We start from the raw sequence: 22,993 nt of genomic DNA, 5'->3' as shown, positions 1-22,993 counted from the left end.
TCCCTTCAGACTTTTACATACATTGATAAGACCCCTTTCCTTCCCAAACCTCCGCTTCTTCAGCCTGAACAGTCCCAGCTCTGAGCCTTTCATCACAGAAGTGCTGCAGTCCCTTCATCACCTTTGTGCCCACTTGTTGGACTCTCTCCAATAGCTCCATCTCTTGTACTGGGGAGTACAGCACTGGACACAGTGCTTCAGGTGTGGCTTCACCAGTGCTGAGTAGAGTGGAAGGATCACCTCCCTTGACCTGCTGGCAATGCTCCTCATAATGCAATCCAGAATACCATTAGCCTCTTTGCCACAAGGTCACATTCCTTGCCCATGCCCAACTTGGTGTCCGCCAGGACCTTCAGATCCTTTTCTGCCAACTGCTTTCCAAGCTGGTTGGCCTTCAAAATGTACTGGTGTCTCATGTTGTTAAACACATAAAGATGTGTGATGCCTAATGCTAAAAGTAACATTCCTAACTGTCATGGTTCCGAGGGAAAATATTAGAAAAAAAAAAAAAGAATTGAAAAGCATTGTGGAAAAAATTCCCTTTATTTTTCAAATATGCAATCTTTATTGTCACTGAAACTCACAGCATGAAGAGAAAGGCCTTGGAAATTAACATCGTAAAACTGCCAGAATGCTACAAACACGCTATATAGCAGTGATTTCCAGTTATTTCTTTCCTCCTTGGGTATAGCAAAAGGACATGATTTAAGGACAGATCATATGGGCAGATCTGGCTCCTGAGACAGTGTACACATATAACATACTTAATGTGATTCATGGCCTATTGTGTGAAAATCCATATTCTTCATCTATTTTTTCTCTTTAAATTAATTTTGAAGAGATGTGCCCTAATCCAAGAGCTCCTCATGTACATATGCATTGAGATAACTCCCTATTTCATCCAAATATTGCCCATCTGATCATTAGGAATAAATTGCTTGCCAAAAGGAGAAACTTAGATAATTTCTGCAACTAGAAGCTGCTACTGCAGTAAAGAAAAGACTGTATAAAATCTCAAATATCTGATAATTTAAAAAGACAGCTGATAAAATGATTTCATATTGTCAGTTATGCAGTTTCGAAGGCTGATTTAGTACAAGGTCAGTGTTTGGGTTTGGAAAGAATACAAACACTTTCATGTTATTGGCTGAGCTCTTAAAAGACTGCCTCTTTGCAAGGTTAGACACATCAGGGACTGGAGTCCTTGGGATATATGCAGGGAATTCAAAGATGAATTGTAGAGTTCTCTCCACATGTTGATAAGTTCTAATTATGTCACCAGCAGGTACAACTCAAAAGCAGCATGCATTGAGCTCCTTCCTGACAAACCTTGCTTTAGAAGATTCATTACGGGAAAGATATGAAATAGCTTCTGCTGCTTTAAGGATAAAATTAATTATGCAAAACAAGTCAGGCATCAAAATTAAGTATGCAACTTAACAGAGTGAGAGTTTAGTATCTTCTTTCTCTTTTGGATTAGCAAAAAAAAAAGTTAACTCTGTGTATATATGTATGTATTTGTGTACACGCGCCCCTTTCATATATATATATATAAGCCTATATATATATTTATATCTCTCTCTATATATACACCGATATATATATACCTATACACACAAACACACACACACATATATACGTAAACAAATTCCTAACAATACTGTCTGGGTATTGTAAACGGATAGACAATCCCAATCATAAATTGGTTAACAACATGGGTAAACACCAGAGCTAAAAAATATGATCTGAATTCTGAAATTCCCCACAGTAGAATGGTTTGCAGTATTCAAAAATGACTACTTGTTTGTGCTCCGTTAATCTTGTGTGGAAGGTAGGAAATCACAAATGGCCAGCCTTGGAGTGTGCTACTTTGTGGGAACAACTGAGGACATTTTGATGCAATGTGACATGGAGAGCCCCTTTTGTGGTATGTTTACATATCTGCTAACAGCAACTGAAAACAGTTTAGAGTCCTGCTGATTTTTACAGAAGTATCATTAGGATCCTTTCAGATAGCTTTTGAAAATGATCAAGCTAGGAGGACCCTTTGCAATATCTCTAAACCAGAAAGCACGTGCATATATTATAAAGCCAGAAGGGACCCTTATGATCATCTAGTTTGACTCTAGGTATAACCCAAGCCACAGACTTCCCAGAATTGATTCCTATTTGAGCTAGAGTCCAATCCATCAATCTTTTCTTCCAATTCATCCACCAGTTTGCCCTTTATATACAGGAAGTCTCTTCAGGATTAGAATTCAATGCTTTCTTGAGAAGTTGGACAAATAGTCTGCAAAAAGAAGAAAAGAAGAAAAACTAGATGCAATTCAATATGGACAAATAGAAATTACTATATTCAGGTAACAATAATCAGCAGCACAAACACAGGCTGGGAAATTACTAGCTAGGCAGCAGTTCTGCTTAAAATGATGTAGGAATTAGCATGGATTACCACTTCTATCGGTGCTGTCATGCTGTTGTGAAAAAATCAAGCATTTTACTGGATTTTGTAAGCAGGTCTGTTCTTTATGATGGGTTAGACTCATGTCAGCTGAGCTGTGTTAATGGTAAGTTAGTGCTGTCTTAGCCCACTGCAGATACAAGCTAATGCAGTGTATCTTAAAACTCTTTGATTAAGATCCAGTCTTTGGATACAGCCATCTCATCAAAGTTAGAGTCTAACCTCACTAAGATTTAAGATAAGCTGAACAGACTTGAACTTGCTGTAGGTATGCGTCATGGACAGTTACCTTGATCAGCTGAAGCAGAGCATGCTGTTAAACTATGGTAATTTGAGTCTAAGATCTAAATCTTAATGTACATGAAAGAGTCTTTTCTCAGTGCTTAGCACTAATAAATCTTTAGTTGGATTGTTGTGTCAAATTTTAGTTACTCCACTTTAAGAAAGATGTGAAAGAGTGAGGAAAAAGTCCAGAGGACAGGAATGTGAATGATTATTACCTGTGAGGGTATACTGAAAGAACTGGGTCTGTTTAGTCTAGAAAGGAGAAGAGCAGACATTATAATACCATTCATACAAGATAAAAATGCTGCAAAGAGGAGGATAATAATCTCTTATCCTACTCACTGGGACAGGACAAGAAATAATGTTCTTGCATTGTAACAAGAGAGATTTGTGTCAGAGAAGAAAAAAAAATGCATTGGAACACTTAACTTGGAGATCAGAAGAGCTTAACAAGCAGCTTTTTTTTTTTTGGGGGGGGGGGGGGGGAATTGTTTTGGGTCTAGCTCTTGCTGCCTGGGAGCATAGGATGTCCTAGATGACTTCTTGGGATCTTTTTCAGTGCTATTTTCTATAAGTCCCATAAAGACAGGAAAAAAAAATCCCATGTATGCTGAAAGTCATAGTAACTGCTCTCTATTCCTGGGTATAAACAGCAAGTAATTATGACCAAGAAGATTTGAGCAGTTAGATTTTGTTGTTTTAACATCTCAGACATTCTTGAGTGATGTATTCCTGTTAGTGCTATTTACAGTCCTATACCAAGAATGACTGTCCTAGAAGCTATTCTTATATTTTGAATATTTGTAATCCTCTAATTGAATGTGGAGAATAATAAACACTGCTGTGAACTAAGTGTTCTGGCTTTCTGCTTGACAGGTTTAGTTTTGCCTCAAAAGTTGGACTACAATAATTTATAAAAATTAGAAAGAAACAATTGGTAACTTTTCTTGTTTTAGACTTGGCAACCTTGATATTGTAGCTACATTTCTAGCTATTATGGGGCAGATAGCATCCGTTTATTTGTTTTACAGCTACAGAAACCAAAACACAGATGGAAAATGATCGGTCAGAGTATGTGGACCAGTTTGGTCCCTAAGGTCCTGGACCCACAGGTGTAGCCAGCCTTCCCTCTGGGATACCTGACCTTGGGCACCCAATGGCAGGTAAAAATAAGAAAATAATGTTAACCAGAGCTCCTTCGGGTTCCTTCTGAGTTTGTCAGTCTGATTATTATTATTTTTTTTTTTTTAACTGGTCTTGGATAGGGAAGTGATAGTCCAGCCAACTTAAATAGCATAGTTCAGGCATTAAGAGTGAGAAAACCCGAAGTGTAAGACAGAAATATTCTGTCCATGTTACTGTGGCAGAGATGAAGGTGATTAATGCAAAGGTACAGGATAGATTTTGACATCTGTCCCTGCCTCTGAGCTGAAAAAGTACAAATTTGTACAAGGCAAATGTCCATTTGTAGAAGCCAAGGCCCACACTTGATTATCATCTCAGTTTGATACTTGATGAACAAGGATCTAATTCCCATTTACCTCCTCCTTCCTTTTAAACAGAATTTTAATTGTCTAGATGTTATGCACAGGTCAGGTCCCATATGAAAGCCAACACTCATTGAACTGGGACATTTTTTTTTGTTCCTGTTACATCTCTGTAACCAAGCAAAACTTAGGAAACAGTTACGACAGCTGCAAATGTCATCTTTTCCTAAATTCAGCAGCATATTCCACACAATGCCAGTTTCTTGGGCCATGTATATTCTAATGAAGAGTTTATTATCTTCTGCTGTTAACCAGCAGTCTTCCACTATCTCAGTTTAATAAAAAAAACAACTGACCATCACCTTTCAGGGACCAAAATACCACTGGGTTATACAGTTGCTCTGGTTGCTTTTACTGATGACAGTCTCAGGAGAGGAAGGGTGCACTGCACCAGACAAAGCATGCAGTAGGTCAAAATCTATACATCTAAGAATGTTTTAGCTGATGGGATAGAAATAATATTTGTGAAGAACAACCAGATACGTAACTGTACAACAGCAGCTTGCCCCTGCTAGCATAGATCTCTTGTCAGAACAAGTAACCTGCCTCCAGTGGTCAGGAAACAGCCTGCTGCTGTGAAGTCTGGGGCCAACTACTACTAAGCAGGACTACAGTACAATTCTTCTGTGTTACCTGTTTTTATCTGAAAGAGATGCATTTGACTGTTTATCTCAGATTCCCACCTTTATCCCAACCCATAAACATAGAGAACTGTGTTTACCTACAGGTTGTGGAACATGGCAGCACAAATGTATAACCCTGCAAGTCCTGAAGGACCAAAAAGAGCCTCAGGATCTGGCTTTGGGCACTTCAAGAAATGTGTTCTAGGAAGTTTTTCTTACACTGAGGAGCTAAAGACGGGCAGGCGTGATTGTAGTTGGAAAAGCTGCCTCGAGCAGATGGCTCTGGGGTCTTCTGTCCTGTGGTCCACTTAGAGGTGCCTGTCAGCGTATGGCTAGGGCTTTTGGATGGAAAGGATCATTCTGGGAAGCCAGGGTAGAGGGGTTCAAGAGATGTACTGAGTCTGGAGTAATGAGCAGACTGGTTGATATCCTCAATCAAGTTTAGATAGCTCAGCTGTGCCAGGAGGCTGTTTGCTGCTGTTTCTGGCCTTTCAGAAGCAGAATAGTTACAATAGAGTAGCCCCAAAACTGTGGATCCTTTCCATCTTCAAAGTTGGGTCTTAGGTACTCATTTTCTGGATGTTCGTGGAGATGACCTGAAGATTATGAAGCAAGTCCTGCTGGTCCTGTTTACTGATGTGAGACATGAGGACTCTGTTCCTCTGTTCCATGGAAGGGGGATAGAGCACAGACAAAGCAGGTCCCTACTTGTTGCTTGGACCTATGAGATGATCCAGATGTCATGTGGGCTTATGCCCATGTGTGAAACAGAAACTGAACTCAATTTGGTAGGAACTAAGAAATTTATCCTGATGAAAACTACATTTATAAGTTTGGGGTCTGGCATCTTCTACAAGTGCTGAGAAGCGATTGTGCACTGTCTAGAAAAGATAAAGAGCTGTAGAAAGGCCAAGAGATTTTGAAGCACATTCTTGAGCACTGTGATTGAAGGAAAGGCGCTTCTGAAAATAGCCAAAGATGCCTGAACGAACTGTTTCCTTGGAGTTTTATGATGAGGAATTATCTGAGTGAAACGGGTGGTAGGGAGTCATCCCTGGCATGGAGGCACCATCCAGCTACTCAGGTGGGCAGACTGGTCATGACCTATGCAGTTCCCTTCTGGTTTCAATAAGAGAACAGATTTCTAAAAAGAAACTAAGTTAACTGCTGTTTGGCAGAGCTTTGTAGAGGGGAGAGCTGGTTCAGAGGCTCAATAACAGATCTAATCAATTCTTCAATTGCTGCTTTCACGATCCTTTAGCTGCTGCCATTAATAAAAGGCTGGTATGACCTCTATTTGTACTACCAGCCAGCACAATAAGCCCTGTCCCTGCTGCACATTCCTTCAGGAGCTGGGCGACATTAATACCTACAGCCAGAAAGGTTGCCAGAGGAGCAAGAAGCCTTCAGGAAGCATTAGTGGTGTTACTGTGCAAACACCAGGACTGTGAGCAAGGAGGACACTGGGTTTACCATAAACACTTGCCAGTGAAGAGTTGAACAGGAGTGCTGGGGCTCTCCAGAGATCTCCAAACGGCCAATGCTAAAAGCTTTACATGCTCAGGGGAAGCCACTGAACAAATAAAGGCTTTGCTGCTCTGCAGCTGTTTCCTGCAGGAAGGAGACATCATGGCAATATTCTGGTCCCGGTCCACAGGTGGTGGTGTCACCAACCCACTTTGTCACTTAACTGTGCTCATACTTAAGCTCAGAAATGAGGGAGCTCTTAGTCCAGCTCATTCACTGAGTCTTACTTACTCAGGTCAAACTCTTGGATCCCGATAAGAATGACTAAATCAGGCTTTTGTGGAACAAAAGTTACTTTGCAGTTTAATTTTCTCTTTTTTAATGTCAGTCGGAAAGAGATAGGGGAGAAATGGGATTAAGGGAACTGCATGTGGGAGAGGGAGGAGAAAAGTGTAGATCTTTGAAAGTGGATCTTTCTCTGTTCTCCAGAATGTCCTCCAAGACTTCTTTTTCAAGTCTTGGCTTTTTACAGCATTAATTTGCTCTCTGCTGCCTGATTTCACAATGCTGTCTCACTCCTGGGGTGCCAAAGGGTGTCGTTCTGTGGGCAGACCAGGTGGGAAGGCTGCTGTTTCTCCTCTATCACAGAATTACCAAGTTCGCAGTCCTGTGCATCCAGCTCGTGCCGGGAGAGATGCTCCACAATGCCAGCACCCAGAGAATCCCCCAGGACATTGGTGGTCGTTCTAAGGCGGTCTCTGAAAAATCAGGGAGAAAAATTAGATGCAGCTTCTTAGTATCAGCTAAGGGGATTAAGAATATTTCAAGAAACATGAAGTTTTCTTCAATGATTTTTTTTTGACTTTTCAAGTCACTCTAATAATTGGCATTTCAATATTTACAGAGAAATTACTCCCAGAGAGCTCTCCTACATTGCTAGCCTGAGTACAGGCTTCACATTCATTCCTGTTCTGTTGCATTCCCAATATCTCAATGAAAAATTTTGGACTTGTCACAAAATCACAGAATCACAAAATCACAGAACAGATGAGGTTGGAAGGGACCTCTGAAGATCATCTAGTCCAACCCCCTTGCCAAGCAGGATCACCTAGAACACTTTGCACAGGATGGCATCCAGGAGGGTTTTGAATATCTCCAGAGAAGGAGACTCCAAAATCTCTCTGGGCAGCCTGTCCCAGTGCTCTGTCACCCTCACAGTAAAGAAGTGCCCCCTTATATTTGTCTGGATCCTCTTGTGCTTCAGTTTGTGTCTGTTGCCTCTCATCCTGTCACTGGGCACAACTGAAAAGAGACTGGCTCCATCCTCTTGCACCCTCCCCTCATATAAGTTATATACTTTAATGCGGTCTCCCCTCAGTCTTCTCTTTTCCAGGCTAAACAAGCATAGTTCTTTCAGCCTGTCCTCATACAACAGGTGCTCCAGTCCTCTAATCATCTTAGTAGCCCTTCTATGTCCCTCTTGTACTGGGGAGCCCAGAACTGGACACAATACTCCCAGAGGAAATGAGGAAAATGAGGAAAAACATTGTTACTGTGGACCCACAGAGATGGATTCCTCTCCAAAGGCCTGCTCAAGCCTTTCTGCAGATTTAGATGAGCCTTGCCACATCCATTATAATTCAGTTGTATTTGTTTTATAAATTCAGAAATTCTGATGCAAACCTATCCCAAAGGACCACCCCCCAAAAAAAAAAAAAAAAAAAAAAAAAAAAAATCAGATCATGTGTCTGAGAGCATCGTACAAATGCATTCTTCAATCTGGTTCCTAAGAACACTCCTGTGAAATCACTTCTCCTAAGGTTTTAAAATGGAAGAAAGCAGAAAAGGAGCAATGTAGCTGGCTAGCTGCACCCCTCTATGACCTCCTCAACTTTGTACAGGCCAGTCTTATCCCACCTGCCTTGTGTGGTAGGGCAGAACCAGCATCACTTTGCAGCATGAATTTGTGTATTACTGGCACAACCTGTCCCTATCAGCCTGCAGATTGTTTCTGATAATTATCTTGTTAGATAAACCAAACAAAGGACATTCTGCTTGGTCACCAAGCTGGTCTGTACATGAACTTGGTCACTGAAGTCTATGGTGAAGACTCTAGTATGAACAGAGGGTTACTGTGCAAAGGTCTCGTGGATACGAGTGTGTTTCAGGCCTCAGGTTACTGAGTCTGCTTGTAGCAGAGACAGTGGGAATGCAGATGAACTCTGTACACATTGGCAAGGAACACAGAGAAATGCATGCTGCTGAGCAGAGAACTCACAGAAACCAGTCCACAGCGATGATCAGTGTAATATCTTCCGTAGGCAGCCCCACTGATGTCAACACTATGACCATGGTCACCAGTCCTGCCTGGGGAATACCTGCGGCTCCAATGCTGGCTGCCGTGGCAGTGATGCTGGAGGGAAGAGGAAAGCACAGCTATCAGCAGAGAGAAGAAAATAGGCAGTTGCATTTGCAGAAGTGTCAGGAAGCATCTTAACATATTATTTTCAAACCATCTGGGCAACCCTTCTGCTCTGGTCACAGAGCAGGATGGTGACATCGACACAGCACCCAAGCTTCCCCTGCAGGCACCCACCCATCATGGACTGCACACTGCAGCTCTATCTAAGGGATGGCCCAGACTTGGAAATCCAATAAAGGCTTGAGGGGAGCCTCCAAGATGTGGCACCCAAAACCATATTTACTTATACCCCTGGAGGTTTCACCTTCCTTTTCCATATTTTTTTCTAATCTCATTGTATCTTCTGAGCAAAGGAGGAACTTGAAAGCACCTCAGATAAGCCAACAAAACTGGAATCCCTCCTGTAGCCCCATAACTCTTTCAAAAGTCACCTTATTGTGATGATCTGCCCGAAGTCAAGTTCATAGTTGTTGACTTGTGCAATGAAGATGGCTGCAAGGGCCTCGTACAGAGCAGTGCCATCCATGTTAATTGTAGCTCCCACAGGCAGAACAAACCTCGTGATGCGCCTGTCCACGCCATTGTTTTCTTCCAAACACCTGAAGGTGATGGGCAGAGTCGCTGAGCTGAAAGGAATTTACAAAACAACATGAATTGGGTATATGCTGACTGTGGAAGAGGGACTAAGCCTCTGCCTGGTTTATGACCTTACCCACCTGCTTTTTCACCCTGCCATGTGAGCCAGAGGCCAGATGCTGCTAGGAGAAAGAACAGTCTAAGCAAGGGTTCCTCAGATATGCTGCACGCTGCAGTTGCACGTTCAGACATGACTTTCCTCAGGGGCTGGGTAGGGGCTGTGTGGCCCTGAAGCTGGTGAAGCTGGTACAACACCAAAAGAAGGTGATTCTGGGGAATTCTGGGTACATAGGACAGAGCCTCAAGACCAAAACTCCTCTTCCAGCTATTAAAAAACTTGAGTCCTCTCTCTTCCCCAGCTCAGTGCATAAGACAAGAATGACCCAAGTGTGAGAATATATCTTGCAGCAAAAGCAGAGAATTGTTTCTGAAAGAGAACACGAGCAAGAAAAATGCTGTGTGTTTCGGTGTCAAAATGCACGTGGGAGAGACTCTGTGCTTGCCAGGAAATGAATACGTCAAGAAACACCACTTAATAATATAACAGCAACCTACAATCTGTTGCTTTGGTTGTGTGAGTCACCGAACATTTGTTTGTGCTTTTGCCTAGGCTTCCTGTGAGTTTAATGCCAGCTGCACACAGTCTGTGTGCCTGGAAAAGAGAAATGTGCAAATGTGTGCAAGTACATGTGTGTGGAGATATGTGCACGGGGAATAATGTTGGAATTGAGGGGTGATTGATTTGTCTTTTGAGCTCGGTATTTCAGTGCTGCAAAAAGAGCCTCCACCGTGCTTGGTGAGGAGGACTATGGGTCACGCACTGATGGTTAGAGATGGCAACACAATTCGGGCTCCTGAGCAGGGGAGTGGGAATCCTTCCACTCTCAATTGAGTTGGCTGGACCAGTGCAAAAAGCTGATAGTGCTAGAAATGGTGAGACCTCAGCACTGCACTGAGGGCAATGGAAGCGCTGAGAAGCAGCCCCAGAATATCCACACCGTACTTCTCCCCAGGACTATGTGGCCATCGTACCTTGAGGAGGTGCCCAGGGCTGTGATGAGGGCCTGCAGAAGCCCTGCAATGAATACCCAGGGGTTCCTGTGGGTGACGATAAAGTAGAGCAGCGGCAGGATGCAGAGGGCATGGATGAGGAGTCCAACGATGACAGTGAGCGTGTACATCCCCAGCTGGCCCCCCATCACTGCAAGGTCATCCATCTCCAGGATTTTGCCAGCAATTAAAAACATGATCCCAACTGGGGCATACCTGTGGCAGAAACACAAGGACAATTCTCAGAACTGATATCCACACTTCATACTTGCTTCAATGCATGCTTTCTGGACATATCCTCAATAAGCTGCCACATCAGAAGTGTGCTAGTTAGTGGACGATACTGCTGGTTTCTTTTCTGGCAATGTGAAAAGATCTTGGACTTGTTTGCTGTGCAGTCAAAAAACAGCACTTGATGCTCTTTTGGGGAACTGCTGTGTGCACACAGTACGTGGTGAAGGTTTCCTCCTCCTTCCAGGTTCCTACATGTCTCCTCAACACTCCTTGTAGCACTGCTAGTGGAGGTTATACAGAGGAGTTTGCACAGTCCCTTCCTTTCCTAACAGCCTGAGCTGAGGGTGTCCTTTTTACTGAGAGGCACAGAAAGTTACAGAAGTAAAAGGGAAGGAGGGAGCAGAAGCAATATTGTCCTGCATGCTCTGGGATATCAGCCTTATTATCTTTAGAGGTTCACGTACAGGGAATAGGAACATACAGAAAATCCATAGCTAGTATAGTTTGGACTGGGTATACCAACATCTGTGAAGGCAGCTGTGGCTTGTATGAAACCTCTTTTTGAGGTGCAGTGGTAATTTTACCTTGCTGGGCAGCTAAACTCTACCACAACCGCTGGGAAAGGGGAAGGAGAGGGGGGGCTCTTGTTATGAAGACGTCTGCCCTCCCAAACAACCACTACACATACTGAAGCCCTGCTTCCCAGGATGTGGCTGAACATTGCTCATCGATGGGAAGTAGAGAATATTTTTTTTCCCTCCCTTATGAAGTCTTTTTTTTTTTTTTTTTTCCCCTTTAATTAAATTATCCTTATCTCAACCCATGAGACTTTCTTTTTCTTTGCAGCATACTTTCTTCTACCCCTCCTCTTCTGAGGAGGGGGAATGAGACAGCAGTTGTGGTGGAGTTAACTGCCCAGCAAGGTAAAACCCCACAGCTACACTGCTATCCTTTCCATTCCTTACAGGTTTTTTCCCCCCATAACAATGCATCTCATGAGCAGCAGTGAGGCTGCACAAGAAGGAAGTCATGACACACACATGGAGAATATCATGGGCACTAAACTAAACATGGACAAATAACTGGACTAAAGAAAATCACAGCTCCATGGCCACACCTCTCAGGACTTGGCCTCTACAGCTCGGGAGCTCACATGCAATTCATGCACAAGGCTCAGAGGTCCACATGCCAAACTCCAACTTAGCGTAGGAGGTTTGGAAAAGTTTCAGGAAAGGATTTCACAAATATTTCATTTCCTCTGACCTTTTTTGTAGAAGACACTCTTGGCTGCAGGTAATGACCAGATCTCCCTAGGAAAAAGAAGCTCCCGGGAGATGCTCTGCAGACTGTGGCTTCAGGAAGGAGTGCTGAGCCTCAGGGGATACTCCTGCCTCCTATACCAGCAGGATTTTGTTAAGTCAGGAGATGTCTTCAAACATTACTGTGTATGCGCACAGGCAGCTTCCTAAGTGCAACCAATATCCTATCCCTCAACACCCTGCCTTTCTTTGCTGGAAGAGGCAGTTGAAGGCAGTTTGCAATCGTCTCTGGGAGTAGCATGCAGGTCCACTTTTTCCACTGTGTTCTCCCTTTCTTGCCCTTAGGCAACTCTTATCTCCCCTTAAGAAAGCAAGGCCCCAGATTTTGGCTTGTCTGTGGAGAAAAAGATCCCAGAGGGGCTGGAACTCCCCAGGTAGTGAATTTCTCTGCCATGGGCTCAGGGTTCCCCTTTATTTCTTTTTGTGTAAGACCTGTCCCTCTGTGCCTAGGATGTTTCTCTACAATACAAGACTGTGACTAGAAAACCAGGGAAAGAAAGCTGGAGTGATCAAAAATAGGGGAGAGGATGTGGGGCTAACAGATGCCCTGTCAGGCATTTCCTTGTATTCTGCCAGCCCCATATCTTTCCTGTCTCATGGTACCTACCACAAGCTCCTATTCAGAGCTTGAGTTTTAGATAGGTAAGGAGCTTCAAATAAGATTTGTTAAAATGCTGTTTTCTAAGAGGACTCATTGCAGCAATGCCTTGCTTATCTGAACCATGTAGTACAGTCAGCCTTACACAGGAAGCACCAAGCAGCTGAGCTCTAGAGGAGCTGGGGCCTGGGAGACCTCAAACTGAAAGGCAGTAATTTTGAGATGATCTTGCCAACCCAGGTCCACTTTCACAGCTAATGCATACAGGTGTCACCCTGAGTGGCAGGAAACTGGCAGTAGGTTATTGTGACTCATCGCTAAGTCAGACTCCTGAAACATAGCTGGAAGGAAAGCTTTCTGTGGGAAAGCCTCACACCCTACCCCTGTTGGTAAGGCTAAGAGATCTTCCACTTCAGCTCTCTGGTCTTCCAAGGATGTTTCCAGCAGCCTCAAGGAAAGCAAGTCCTGGTGTACCTGATATTTCTAAGGTAAAAACAAAAAAACAGGAAATGAAATGTGAACAAATATCCCATCCAGACTTTTCCCTCCAGCCTGATGGAGCCAAAGGAGAGCTGTGCCCATCTGCTTTTCCTGTGCATGTCATCCTTAATGCTACCCCATTTCTCATCAGGTCAGCGGAAACTGCACCTGCAGACCTCCTGCTCCAACCGGCCGTGTTCCTCACCAGATGATAATGGCCACCAGCCTCATGATGGCTTCGTTGAGGCAGTTAAAGAACTCCCGCAGGGCCCGTCCCTTCTGCTTCATGCTGCCGATCACCAAACCGAAGCACATGGAGAACACTACCAGCCCCAGCGCGTTCACCCCATTGGCTGAGCCTGGGATGGGAATGACTTCTTCAAAGGTCAGCACCTCGGAGATGGTCCCCAGGGCATGAGTGACGTTCTCCAGGATGCCAGTGAAGTTCTCAGGCACAGGGAGTGGAGTGGTTGTCACGCCTGCTGTGACATTGCTGCTGTGGAGAACGGTTCTGGTGAAGACCCTGGTGCTGTACTGCGTCTTGTACTGAAATGACACAGATTATCAGATGCACTCACAGGCCCTTGTTCAGAAGCTTAGGACAACATGCTAGACTATTGCATTGCTTCCTAAAGAAAGGAGAGTATGGCAAGTTCTTACTGACCTCTGTGGGAAACTTGCCTTGTGTGTTCTCAGTCTCCCTGGCTTAGTGCTTTCATTGAAATGTTCACAGAGCTTAAGGTCAAAAGAGAGCACTGGAGCATCTGGAGGACTTCACCTAGATACCATTTACTGACTCGGGTATGGTTGTATATTGCTAAAGCATCCTTTTTGTTAATCTCAATTTAAAAATATTGAGAGACCAAATTCTGTACTGTCCTGGATTGTTTGTTTCACTGTTAAAATCTGCATTGACTTTTCCATATGAACTGTTGCTCTCATTTTACAGTCATTATTACTTCTAATATCATGCATCCACCTTGGGCATGAGATCCCTTGGTCCCTTTGATATGATTGTTCTCTCCTTTGGATATATTTATACTCTTGCAAGACAAAGACTCTTTATTTGATAGACTAAACAGACTGAGTCCCTGAAGTTGTTCACTTATGACCAGTTTTGGTCATATGTTATTTGATCAGTTTTCCTCTGCACTGTAGTTCTTCTCTGTAGCCTTCTAATGTTTAACAACTTTAAAAGGGAGGTAGTTTATCTGTGTTCAGCATTTCTCTTTGCAATTAGAGATACTAACACAAAATTAACTACTTCCTTCTCTGTTTGGAAATCCTAGGCTCACGTAGGACCATTTAACCATAGAATAAAAGTTCACAGTCACTGATGTTCTCTGCAATATCCCCACACCCTTTTCAGAGACCCTGCTTTCCAGGATATGGTCTCCCTTTCTGTAGGACTCTTCACACTCCTTGTTCCTAGACATGTGATTTTTTTTTTTTTAAGTTGCATTCAATCACAGTTTACCAAGTTTAGCAAAAAAAACAAACAACAAAACACCACAGGATTATTTGTTGGACAAATACTTCTAAAATTGCTCTTCCCTCTAATACCAAACACCATGACTACAGCAACCTGTTACTTACCATCAGGCGAAGGTGTCTATCTTGGAGCACAGCTAGGGAACCCCCAGCTCTGAGGCCCAGATATTCTGGCTCCTCTTTATACTTCTGGAACCCTTTATACTGCTTCCAAGGGCACTAGCACTATGGAAGAGACAAATCCTTGGAGAATCTGTTCCCACTTTACTTCCAGTCCAAATCTGCTAACTGAGGTTACACAAATTCTTCCTAACTTTGAGTGTGGAATGAGATGGAAGCAGGAAACCAGAGTTGCTCTGCTCTGTCTACTCCAGGGTTTGAAGCCCCCCACGTACAGACAGCCTAAAAAACTTGCATGAGGGATGCTATAATACAGGCTAATGACTGCAATGCCCCTTCTTGAGCAGTTGGAGTTAGAGAAAAGCAGTAAAAAAGCAAACTTTGTTCTCATCCCTCAGAGAAGTAGGCTGGACCATTGCCTACTGAACAGGGCATCAAGGAAGGTGATAGGTTAGATGGGTTTTCATACCTGTTTGAAGCAGGCTTCTACCAGGTTGGGCGGGAACATATTCCTGCAGTAGATAAAACAAGGAAAGAGTTAATTGTCCTGTTTGACTAGCAAGCAAACATGGGCTTCATAGAATGGTCCCAAGACAGACCCCTGAGGGACACCACTTGTCACTGGCCTCCACCTGGACACAGAGCCATTGACCACCACTCTCTGGGTGTGACCTTCAAGCCAATTCCTTATCCTCTGAATGGTCCACCTTTTGAATCCATCTCTCTCCAGTTTGGAGATGAGGATGTCATGTGGGACCACATCCCTGGTCTTTGCTTCTTAATATCCTGACAAGCAAAAAGGGAGAGGCTGAGCACCTCAGAGTTAAGCTTACAAAATGGTAAGAATGGATTGACTTTCCCAGATGTTTAGGATGAAAATTTCCGTTTTGTTTTTCTGTAGAAAATTCTGAAGTTGGGACTTTTCAGTCCATTGCAAAACAACACTTAAAAAATATAACTTTGGAATTTCCCACAGAGCAGGAATACCCAGCTGCCAGTAACATTCCCACACTTTTTTTCACAGACCCTGATCACAGATGCTGCACAACTTGGAGTTCACAACATCTGAAAGGATATAAAATTATCTGTACTATCCTCTCTTTCTTTATGGTGTTAGCTTTAATAAATAGCATTTAAAATTTCAATTTTACAGAGTCTGGGTACCTTTTTTACTGGGATCACTAATAAACTAGCACCACCTGATGCAAAACAGCTGGTTAGCAGAATGGGCCTGATTTGCTCAAGTGTAAACTCAAGCATGGTACAAAGGCTGTAGCTCTGCAGAAAGGTGATAAGCCTGTCCTGACTGAGCTAAAAGTAGCAGGCCAGGCAAGACTCAGCCAAAGACCTCTTTCCCTGACAGTGTATTCCAAAAGCTGTGACACTTCAAAAGGACATTCAGTGCAGGAATGTACTCTCACTGATACGGACTCACATGAGACCAGCTTGTTCACCTACCTCACCAAATCCATGAAGGCATCTGTGGTCTGCACTTGCTCAATTCTGCCTTCTCGGTGAAGCTTGTCCTTGGATCCTTTCCCTGGGTGGATGATGATCACCATGAGGATGCCAATGAAGACTGCTATGATTGTGGTCACCATGTAGTAGACCACAGCCCGCATCCCCATCTTCCCTGAGGCTCTGCCATCCAGTGAGGCCATTCCTGTGTAGGCAAACAGTCAGACAAGGTGAGAAGGTCTATTATCTATCAATCTTATATTATCTTAATATAAAACTTCCTCCTAAAGCTATCAGAAAGGAAATAACATCCAACCCCAGTACATTGGATCTTTACATTCATAATGGTGGGATGTTTCAGGGGTGGAAAGTATTGCAACCCTTTACACTGTCTGAAAGTTTGCTGGCTGGGGTATCTTCTGTGAAGACCTGGATGAAACAGGCTCTCCAGCTGGTGATCAACTTCAGTTCTTTGGACTGACACAAATTAACCTCTCCTAGGCTACTGGAAACTTGAATCAGATTTGGGCAACACACTTTGATGTTTAAGGTTATGAGGAATGAAATCACAGAATCACTGAGTGCTTAATGTTGGAAGGGACCTCTGTTGGTCATCTTGTCTAACCCTTCTGCACAAGCAAGGATACCTAGAGCAGGTAAATCCTTGCTAGTGCTCAAGAGTTGGGCATTCGAAACACCACATTGTGCCTTTCCCAGTCTAATGAGAAAGCAAAAGGTCTTCTGCTTCTCTTTCCCACTACTGAGTCAGTGAGGGTATGAGTGTAAATCATGGTCACTACAGCTGTAGGTTTAGGCTTGTCACTATTAGCCCACCTTATCCCAACACCTGCAGTTGGGACACAAAGGGGTACTCTGACAACTAGCATAGTCTTGGCTGAAAGCACCAGAAAGCTCTGCTCACCTGTAATCAAGCTAGAGACAATGAGAGGAAGAACCAGCATCTGGAGCATACGCATCAGCAGCTCTCCTGGGAAGGAGAAATACTTGATCTGGCGATAGGTCAGCTGGTAGGGCCGAAGGGAAAATGCCAGGATGATCCCTGTGAATCAACAAGGAATGAGAATGGAAATGGAAAAGTGTGATCCAGTGGTCTGTCCCTCAGTCAGTCCTACAATATGGCTTTCCTTTTCTTCTTCTCCTTTCAGCTTCTCCCCTCTGCAAAGGAGCCAATGCTCTTTCTTTTCTAAAAGGTTATGTTCCAATTTTTACTGTATGCTTTCTCTCCCTTTGACATATCTGTATGCACAGGAGCCTTGTGCTGAACCACAGGTGCACCACTCCCTGCTGTACCATCTGCTGCTCCTCTGGAGTCTGTTCCTAGGAAGATCATTACCACCAAAGAGATGTGACTGCCCACCTTGTTAGCCCACGGACCTTGTCCAGCCACCTATTAGAGCTGAGTTCAGACAGCCTGGATTAGAAGTTAGGGACAATCCACTATCTGCTTGGCAGCTTTAGTTTGCACAGTATCACAGACTAGTTGTCTGCATCAGTTCCCCCTTTTTGTACTATGGAACTAAACTTGTAGGATGCTTTTTGGCTTACAAAACATAGCACAGATTAATGGTTTCAGGAGAACTCTGACAAGCCTGCTGCATGTAGAGTTCAGCTTGAGGCTGGCCAGCTAGCAGCAGTCAAAATGCTGTCCAAATCAGAAGAGCTCTTGCATGCAAGACAACAGCCCTTGCAGAGGGGGAGTGTGAGGGAGTCTTTGCTTCTGGCTGGAGCTTAGGGAGATTCCACAACAGAAACAGTTTGCTGATCTAGCTCTACTAATCCTCAGAAAAAATCACCCAGGTTTGCTCAGAGGCTTCTTGTGAGTGCAGCTATATACAAAGGGGCTGTCCAGTTTCACTTCCCCAGCTGATTTATTATGATAAAATAAAATCTTTGTGGGATAAACTTTTCCCCACATTTATATTTGGTGCCCACCACCTGCCCCTAAGCCCACCATCAGCTCCATACCTAGTAAGACTGCAGCGATGGTGAAGAGGACGAAGGCATTTCTCCTGAAGAAGCTCTTGGCGCTCTCGGCGGTGATGCTGTGCATCCGTTTCTTGGCCCGCGCTGCCCGCTTCTGCACTGCCTGCCGGAACCTCTGGACCCGTCCCTCGGCACTGAGCCTCTTGGCTGCATCCTCGTTGAGGAACAGGCTGTTGACGTGGCTCTGCTCGCTCATGGCTGGCACGGCCGCTCGGTCCCCAGGGCACGGCTCTGCCTGTGCTGGGCAGGGAGGAACACGGGAAAGAAAGCATAAGCTGCAGTACCTGACACCTTGCCTTCATTTTCAAGTCATTTCTCTGGGACCCTGAGCATCCTTATTTAGTGTTGAATAAGGAACTGGTCTCGGTGTGAGGTGTCAAAAGGACCACTGCAGTCTTGTCACGACTGTGGCCAGGTAGGTGCTCTGGTGTCTCTGGAGAAGCTCTGGCTTCTGTAGCCCACCTGCACCAAGGAGCAGCCCATAGTGGCCTGGGGAGCCAGGAGGGGCTCCACAGCCACCTAAGTTTGTTCTTAGACATTTATCAGTTTGCACAGAAATGAGTTTTTATCATCTGGCAATAAAGCCAGTTCCAGTACACAAACTGGCTCCATAAATACTAAGATTGAGATCAAACCCACTCCAAAGGACCAGTTCTGCTCCATTACCTACTGGCCACAAGGCCTGGAGCAGTCTCTTTACTGTTCTTCCTTCATTTTTCACTATTATTCCCATATTCCTCAAATGAAAAGAACAAGGGAGATACACTTGCATATCAATTGAAACTGGAGTGCTAGGAGGCACCAATAATCCAACACTTCTTATCATTTGGAATATTACTGCCTACTATGCAGGTGCCAGTTCCCTACTGTCACTGTGCCTTGGCAAATATGACCTGAAAATGATTATTTTTTCCAAGAGTTCACAAAGAAAATATGACTAGATGAATCCAAACAACTCTAAAAGCACAAAGTCACCTTAGTACATCAGCAGGTGCTGAGAGAAGTTTATTTGGAGATGCAAGTCAAATAACAGCCGCTCCAGTTGCAATCCTAATTTTAAATCAAAGAAACCATCACATTTTGGGATTATATTCTCTATACAATACATATCTAGTCTCTGTCATTTGTACCCAGATAAATATCTGTAATGAATCAAAGGCATCACCTAAAACAGCCATCATCAGTTCATGGTATGACTTGTTTTATTTGGACTCTTTTTTTTTATTATTATTATATATATATAATTTTAATAATGACACTGAATTATTAAATGTTTTCATCTGTAACTGAGGTGATATTGAGAAGCAGATTTTAAGACATATTTAAGAACCAGGAGATGCAAAAGATGCACTGATGATTCTGAAAATCCCTCCAGATGTCTCTGCTGCCCTAAAATCTAACCACCTTTAAAAGAAGGCATTAAGTATACAGGCTTTAAGCCACACAAGAATAAAACTAGGTAATTAATCAATCAATTTTTCTTCCTCAGTGCCTGGCCTCACAACTGAACCAAACTCTGAATACAAGGTCTGGAAAAATCACTGTTAACACACGGTGTAAGCTTATTTTTGGATCACTTTTTCAACATTATCGTTTTCTCCTGGGCTAGAAACACAACTGCATGTCAGATGAGATGAAGCAGAGGATGTATGTTTCCTCCTCAGCCCAGGGAAAGGGAGAGAGATACCTTAACCTACTCCCCTAAGGGACAGAGAAAACTGGTGGAAATGCAGGGGAGGTGCAGGGATGGATCTGTACAGCCAGAACTGGTCCCAGTGCCAATGAGGGGAGAGGACTGGTCTGAAGGTCTCAAAGCAGAATTGACTTAAGACAGGCAGATCCAGAAGATGAAAGCTCTAGCAGTACAGAAAGGCCACCACAACACACAGTGCCCGACTGTGGATTACACTTCTACAAGAGCATCACCAGGGCTGGCTGGAGGCAAGGAGATCCCGTGTAACAGGCACAGGGCCCAGCTGGAGACTGGAGGTTTACAGGGGTCTGGAACCTTCTGGAGCTGACAGACCCCAAGGAGGGACAGGGCCGGCTATGGCCAGGCCTCAGAGTGACAGATATAAAAGTTCTCCAGGGCAGAAGGACTGTGCAGAGTTTGCTTCAACCACGCTGATTTGGTACAAATCAAGCACCCGTCTACAGAGCTGCAATGGGAAGGGAGCTTCATTTATAAACTTTTGACTTTCCATTCTGACTTCCCTTTTGCTTCACTTTTCATTAGGAAATTAAGTTTTGTTTTGTTTTGTTCTATTTTGTTTTGAAATGCTCCCTTCCATGACGAGGTAGGCCTAGGCCCAGCCACCTCAAAACTGTTCTGTGCTCCATTCACTGCCACGCTCTATGTCTAAGTAGGTTGGGCTGCGTGGTCAACATAAGCAACCCCTCTCAGGCCCCTCACCCGTACTTAGAAAGATGGACACAGGCAGAGAAAGGGACGGACATCACACATCACCCTAATGGCATTGCATGTGCCCGCCTGCCACTATGGGGCACTGCAAGATCTCTACTGTGTGTGTGCTCACACAGTGACCACCAGAGTTCTCACTTTGCCAGGCATGTTGTTCTCCCCTCCTGAAAGAGATGAATGCTTGGCCAGGGATGTCCCACACTGTGGAAGCCAGTGGAAAAAAAGAAAAAAAAAAGTTTATTTTTTTCCTAAATTTCACCCCTGAACAGAAGAGCTCTGATTGCACATTGTCTTCTCCAACAGAGACATGGAGGAAAGCCTCATGTTCGTTACAGAATCACAGAATCATTTAAGTTGGAAGAGACCTCCAAGACTACTTAGTTCAACCTCCGACCAAACACTAACCAGTCCTCCACTAAACCATATCACCAAGCTCTACATCTAAACATCTTTTAAATACCTCCAGGGACGGTGACTCAACCACTTCCCTGGGCAGCCCATTCCAATGCCTAACAACCCTTACGGTAAAGAAGTTTTTCTTAATATTCAACCTAAACCTCCTGTGGAAATCCCCATTCTAATAGAAGAATCATTTACACAGATGCTAATGCCTTCATGAGGTTCAGAGCAGTAGAGAAACACGCCTGAGGCTGCTGAGCCAAGTCAATCCAAGTCCTCCCAAGACTAAGCTGCGTGAAGGCCACTGGCAAAGATTCTGGGTTTTTGCTGCAGGATCCTTGCAGTGCTGCTGTGGGTCACCCAAGCTCTTGGATTTGCAACAGCATTCCACGGATTTTGGACAGAGACCTAATTCTCGCTTCATCACATGTTCACTTCCTCATTACACCACCCCCACTTCTTTTCTGCTGGTGGAGCCAATATACATAAGACTGGGTGACAATTTTGCCTGTCTTCCTCCTTTTCACTGTCAGACTGCCTCCTTTTCACAGTTAGGCACAAAATAAGGAAACTCCAAGTTACATATTCAGTGCATTCAGTGCATTGATTTTGTGCCTCCTGAACTTCACAGTACATTAAGAAGCTATCTCTGTACCCTAGAAGAGTCTTGTATTATCTAGTTGTCTCCCAGTTACAGATTTAGACAAACAAAACGGTTAACTGTAAGGTTCAAATGAGACAGGGATTTCACACATCTTTTATCCTCCTGTCTTAGCAGTTACTAGTATTACTGTCCCTACATTAGGACACCTCTCAGATCTCACCCTTTGCTATCAGACTCACTGAATAATCCCTTTCCCGAGTTTAACAGGATCAATCTTATCTTCCTTTGTCTGCAGGATTTCCAGAAGCCTGTCCCAGACCTTACTGCTCTAACAGTGAGAAATGTAATTGTTTGCACCGTCAGTGGCTTTTGGGACATAGGATGACTTCTTACAGGCAAATGGCTGACTGCCCAAGGTAAACACTTCCAGAAGGTAAACCACCAAAGAAAGTGTCAAACCCTCCAAGATTTCTTACACCCCAACCACTGTTCACCAGAAAACCAAGCAAACCCTGGTAAGGTAAAGTGCTACCTCACTTTGACATGCACAGCTACCATTTCTTCAATGAAATGAAAACAGTCACATTGACAGCTCTGAAATCATCCATTACAGGCTTACTAAATGCAAACTAGGCTTCCCATTTGCCATGGTGACCCCAGGAGACCTGCACTAAAACATGGGTATGGAAATGTAGACTCATCTCTCCTCCAAACTTTTTCTTAGTGTCAGACCATACCACAGCAATGACAAGAATTCCTGTACAGGGAAGATGGGAGCAGAACCCACTTGTATAAAGGGACTCACCTGCTTTTTTCTCCAGATGTCTCCCCATCCACATGTACTGGAAGACAGTATTTTTGTGCAAAGAAAATGAAATTTCAATTTTGATGGAAAATTCAGGATGAGTCACTAGATCCCATGTTCCACCATATGCTCAGCAGCCTTCTCAGAGCAACGCTTATCTCACAGAAGAAGCTCACCAGAAGAACTCGCTCCTGTGAAGTCCCCACCCTCTCGATGACTAGCTCCTTTCTCCATCTGCATATTTTGCAATACAGCAGTCCCCTCCACAGCACATTCCCTCTGCATTGCCAGCCTGAAATTGTGTAAATATTCTCTATTGCATCAGCTGGAAGTTCTCAGACTGCTGCAGTAAGTCATCAAAATACACTCCTTGCAGATAAACAAGCTGCCAATGGCATGGATTTTCCGTCTTAGGAGGAGAACGGTGGCTTTGATCTCTTGGTAAAGGTTCTCCTATTCATGTCTGCTTTTCCAATCTCCGTTCTGCCAAAAGCATTGAGATATTTGAGAGAGCATTTTTGGAGGTAACTTCAAGACTAGACCAGGAAGGACAGGATGTTTTGTAAGA

The 22,993-nt window shown here is 43.9% G+C and overlaps 1 protein-coding gene across 11 annotated transcripts in view; it reads right to left on the bottom strand.

The window, feature by feature from the left end:
* Positions 1–524: 524 nt before the first annotated feature.
* The window catches only part of LOC311423990 (excitatory amino acid transporter 4-like), a 38,887-nt gene continuing 16,418 nt past the window's right edge, over positions 525–22,993 (bottom strand). For 3 of the 11 annotated variants that reach the window (XR_014685959.1, XR_014685961.1, XR_014685962.1), the window contains 10 exons: positions 18,178–18,435; positions 17,114–17,251; positions 16,192–16,396; positions 15,203–15,245; positions 13,328–13,668; positions 10,474–10,707; positions 9,237–9,431; positions 8,662–8,796; positions 6,390–7,141; positions 525–2,290 (listed from right to left, as the gene is read on the bottom strand). Coding sequence is in view for 3 of the 11 variants with exons in the window: in XM_084498699.1 (XP_084354825.1) it covers positions 2,259–2,290; positions 7,038–7,141; positions 8,662–8,796; positions 9,237–9,431; positions 10,474–10,707; positions 13,328–13,668; positions 15,203–15,245; positions 16,192–16,396; positions 17,114–17,251; positions 18,178–18,435; positions 22,426–22,459 (1,719 nt within the window). In the remaining 8 variants the exon portion in view is untranslated. Of the gene's footprint in view, positions 2,291–2,961; positions 2,999–6,389; positions 7,142–8,661; positions 8,797–9,236; positions 9,432–10,473; positions 10,708–13,327; positions 13,669–15,202; positions 15,246–16,191; positions 16,397–17,113; positions 17,252–18,177; positions 18,436–22,425; positions 22,947–22,993 lie in introns of those variants that run through there. The other 8 variants (XR_014685965.1, XM_084498697.1, XR_014685963.1 and 5 more) reach the window with 8 other exon arrangements.

Source organism: Aythya ferina (genome assembly GCF_964211825.1).
Source record: "Aythya ferina genome assembly, chromosome: 26".
NCBI classification, from domain to species: Eukaryota; Metazoa; Chordata; class Aves; order Anseriformes; family Anatidae; genus Aythya; species Aythya ferina.
Note: the sequence above shows the minus strand (reverse complement) of the source record. Positions and strands in the feature narration are given on the sequence as shown.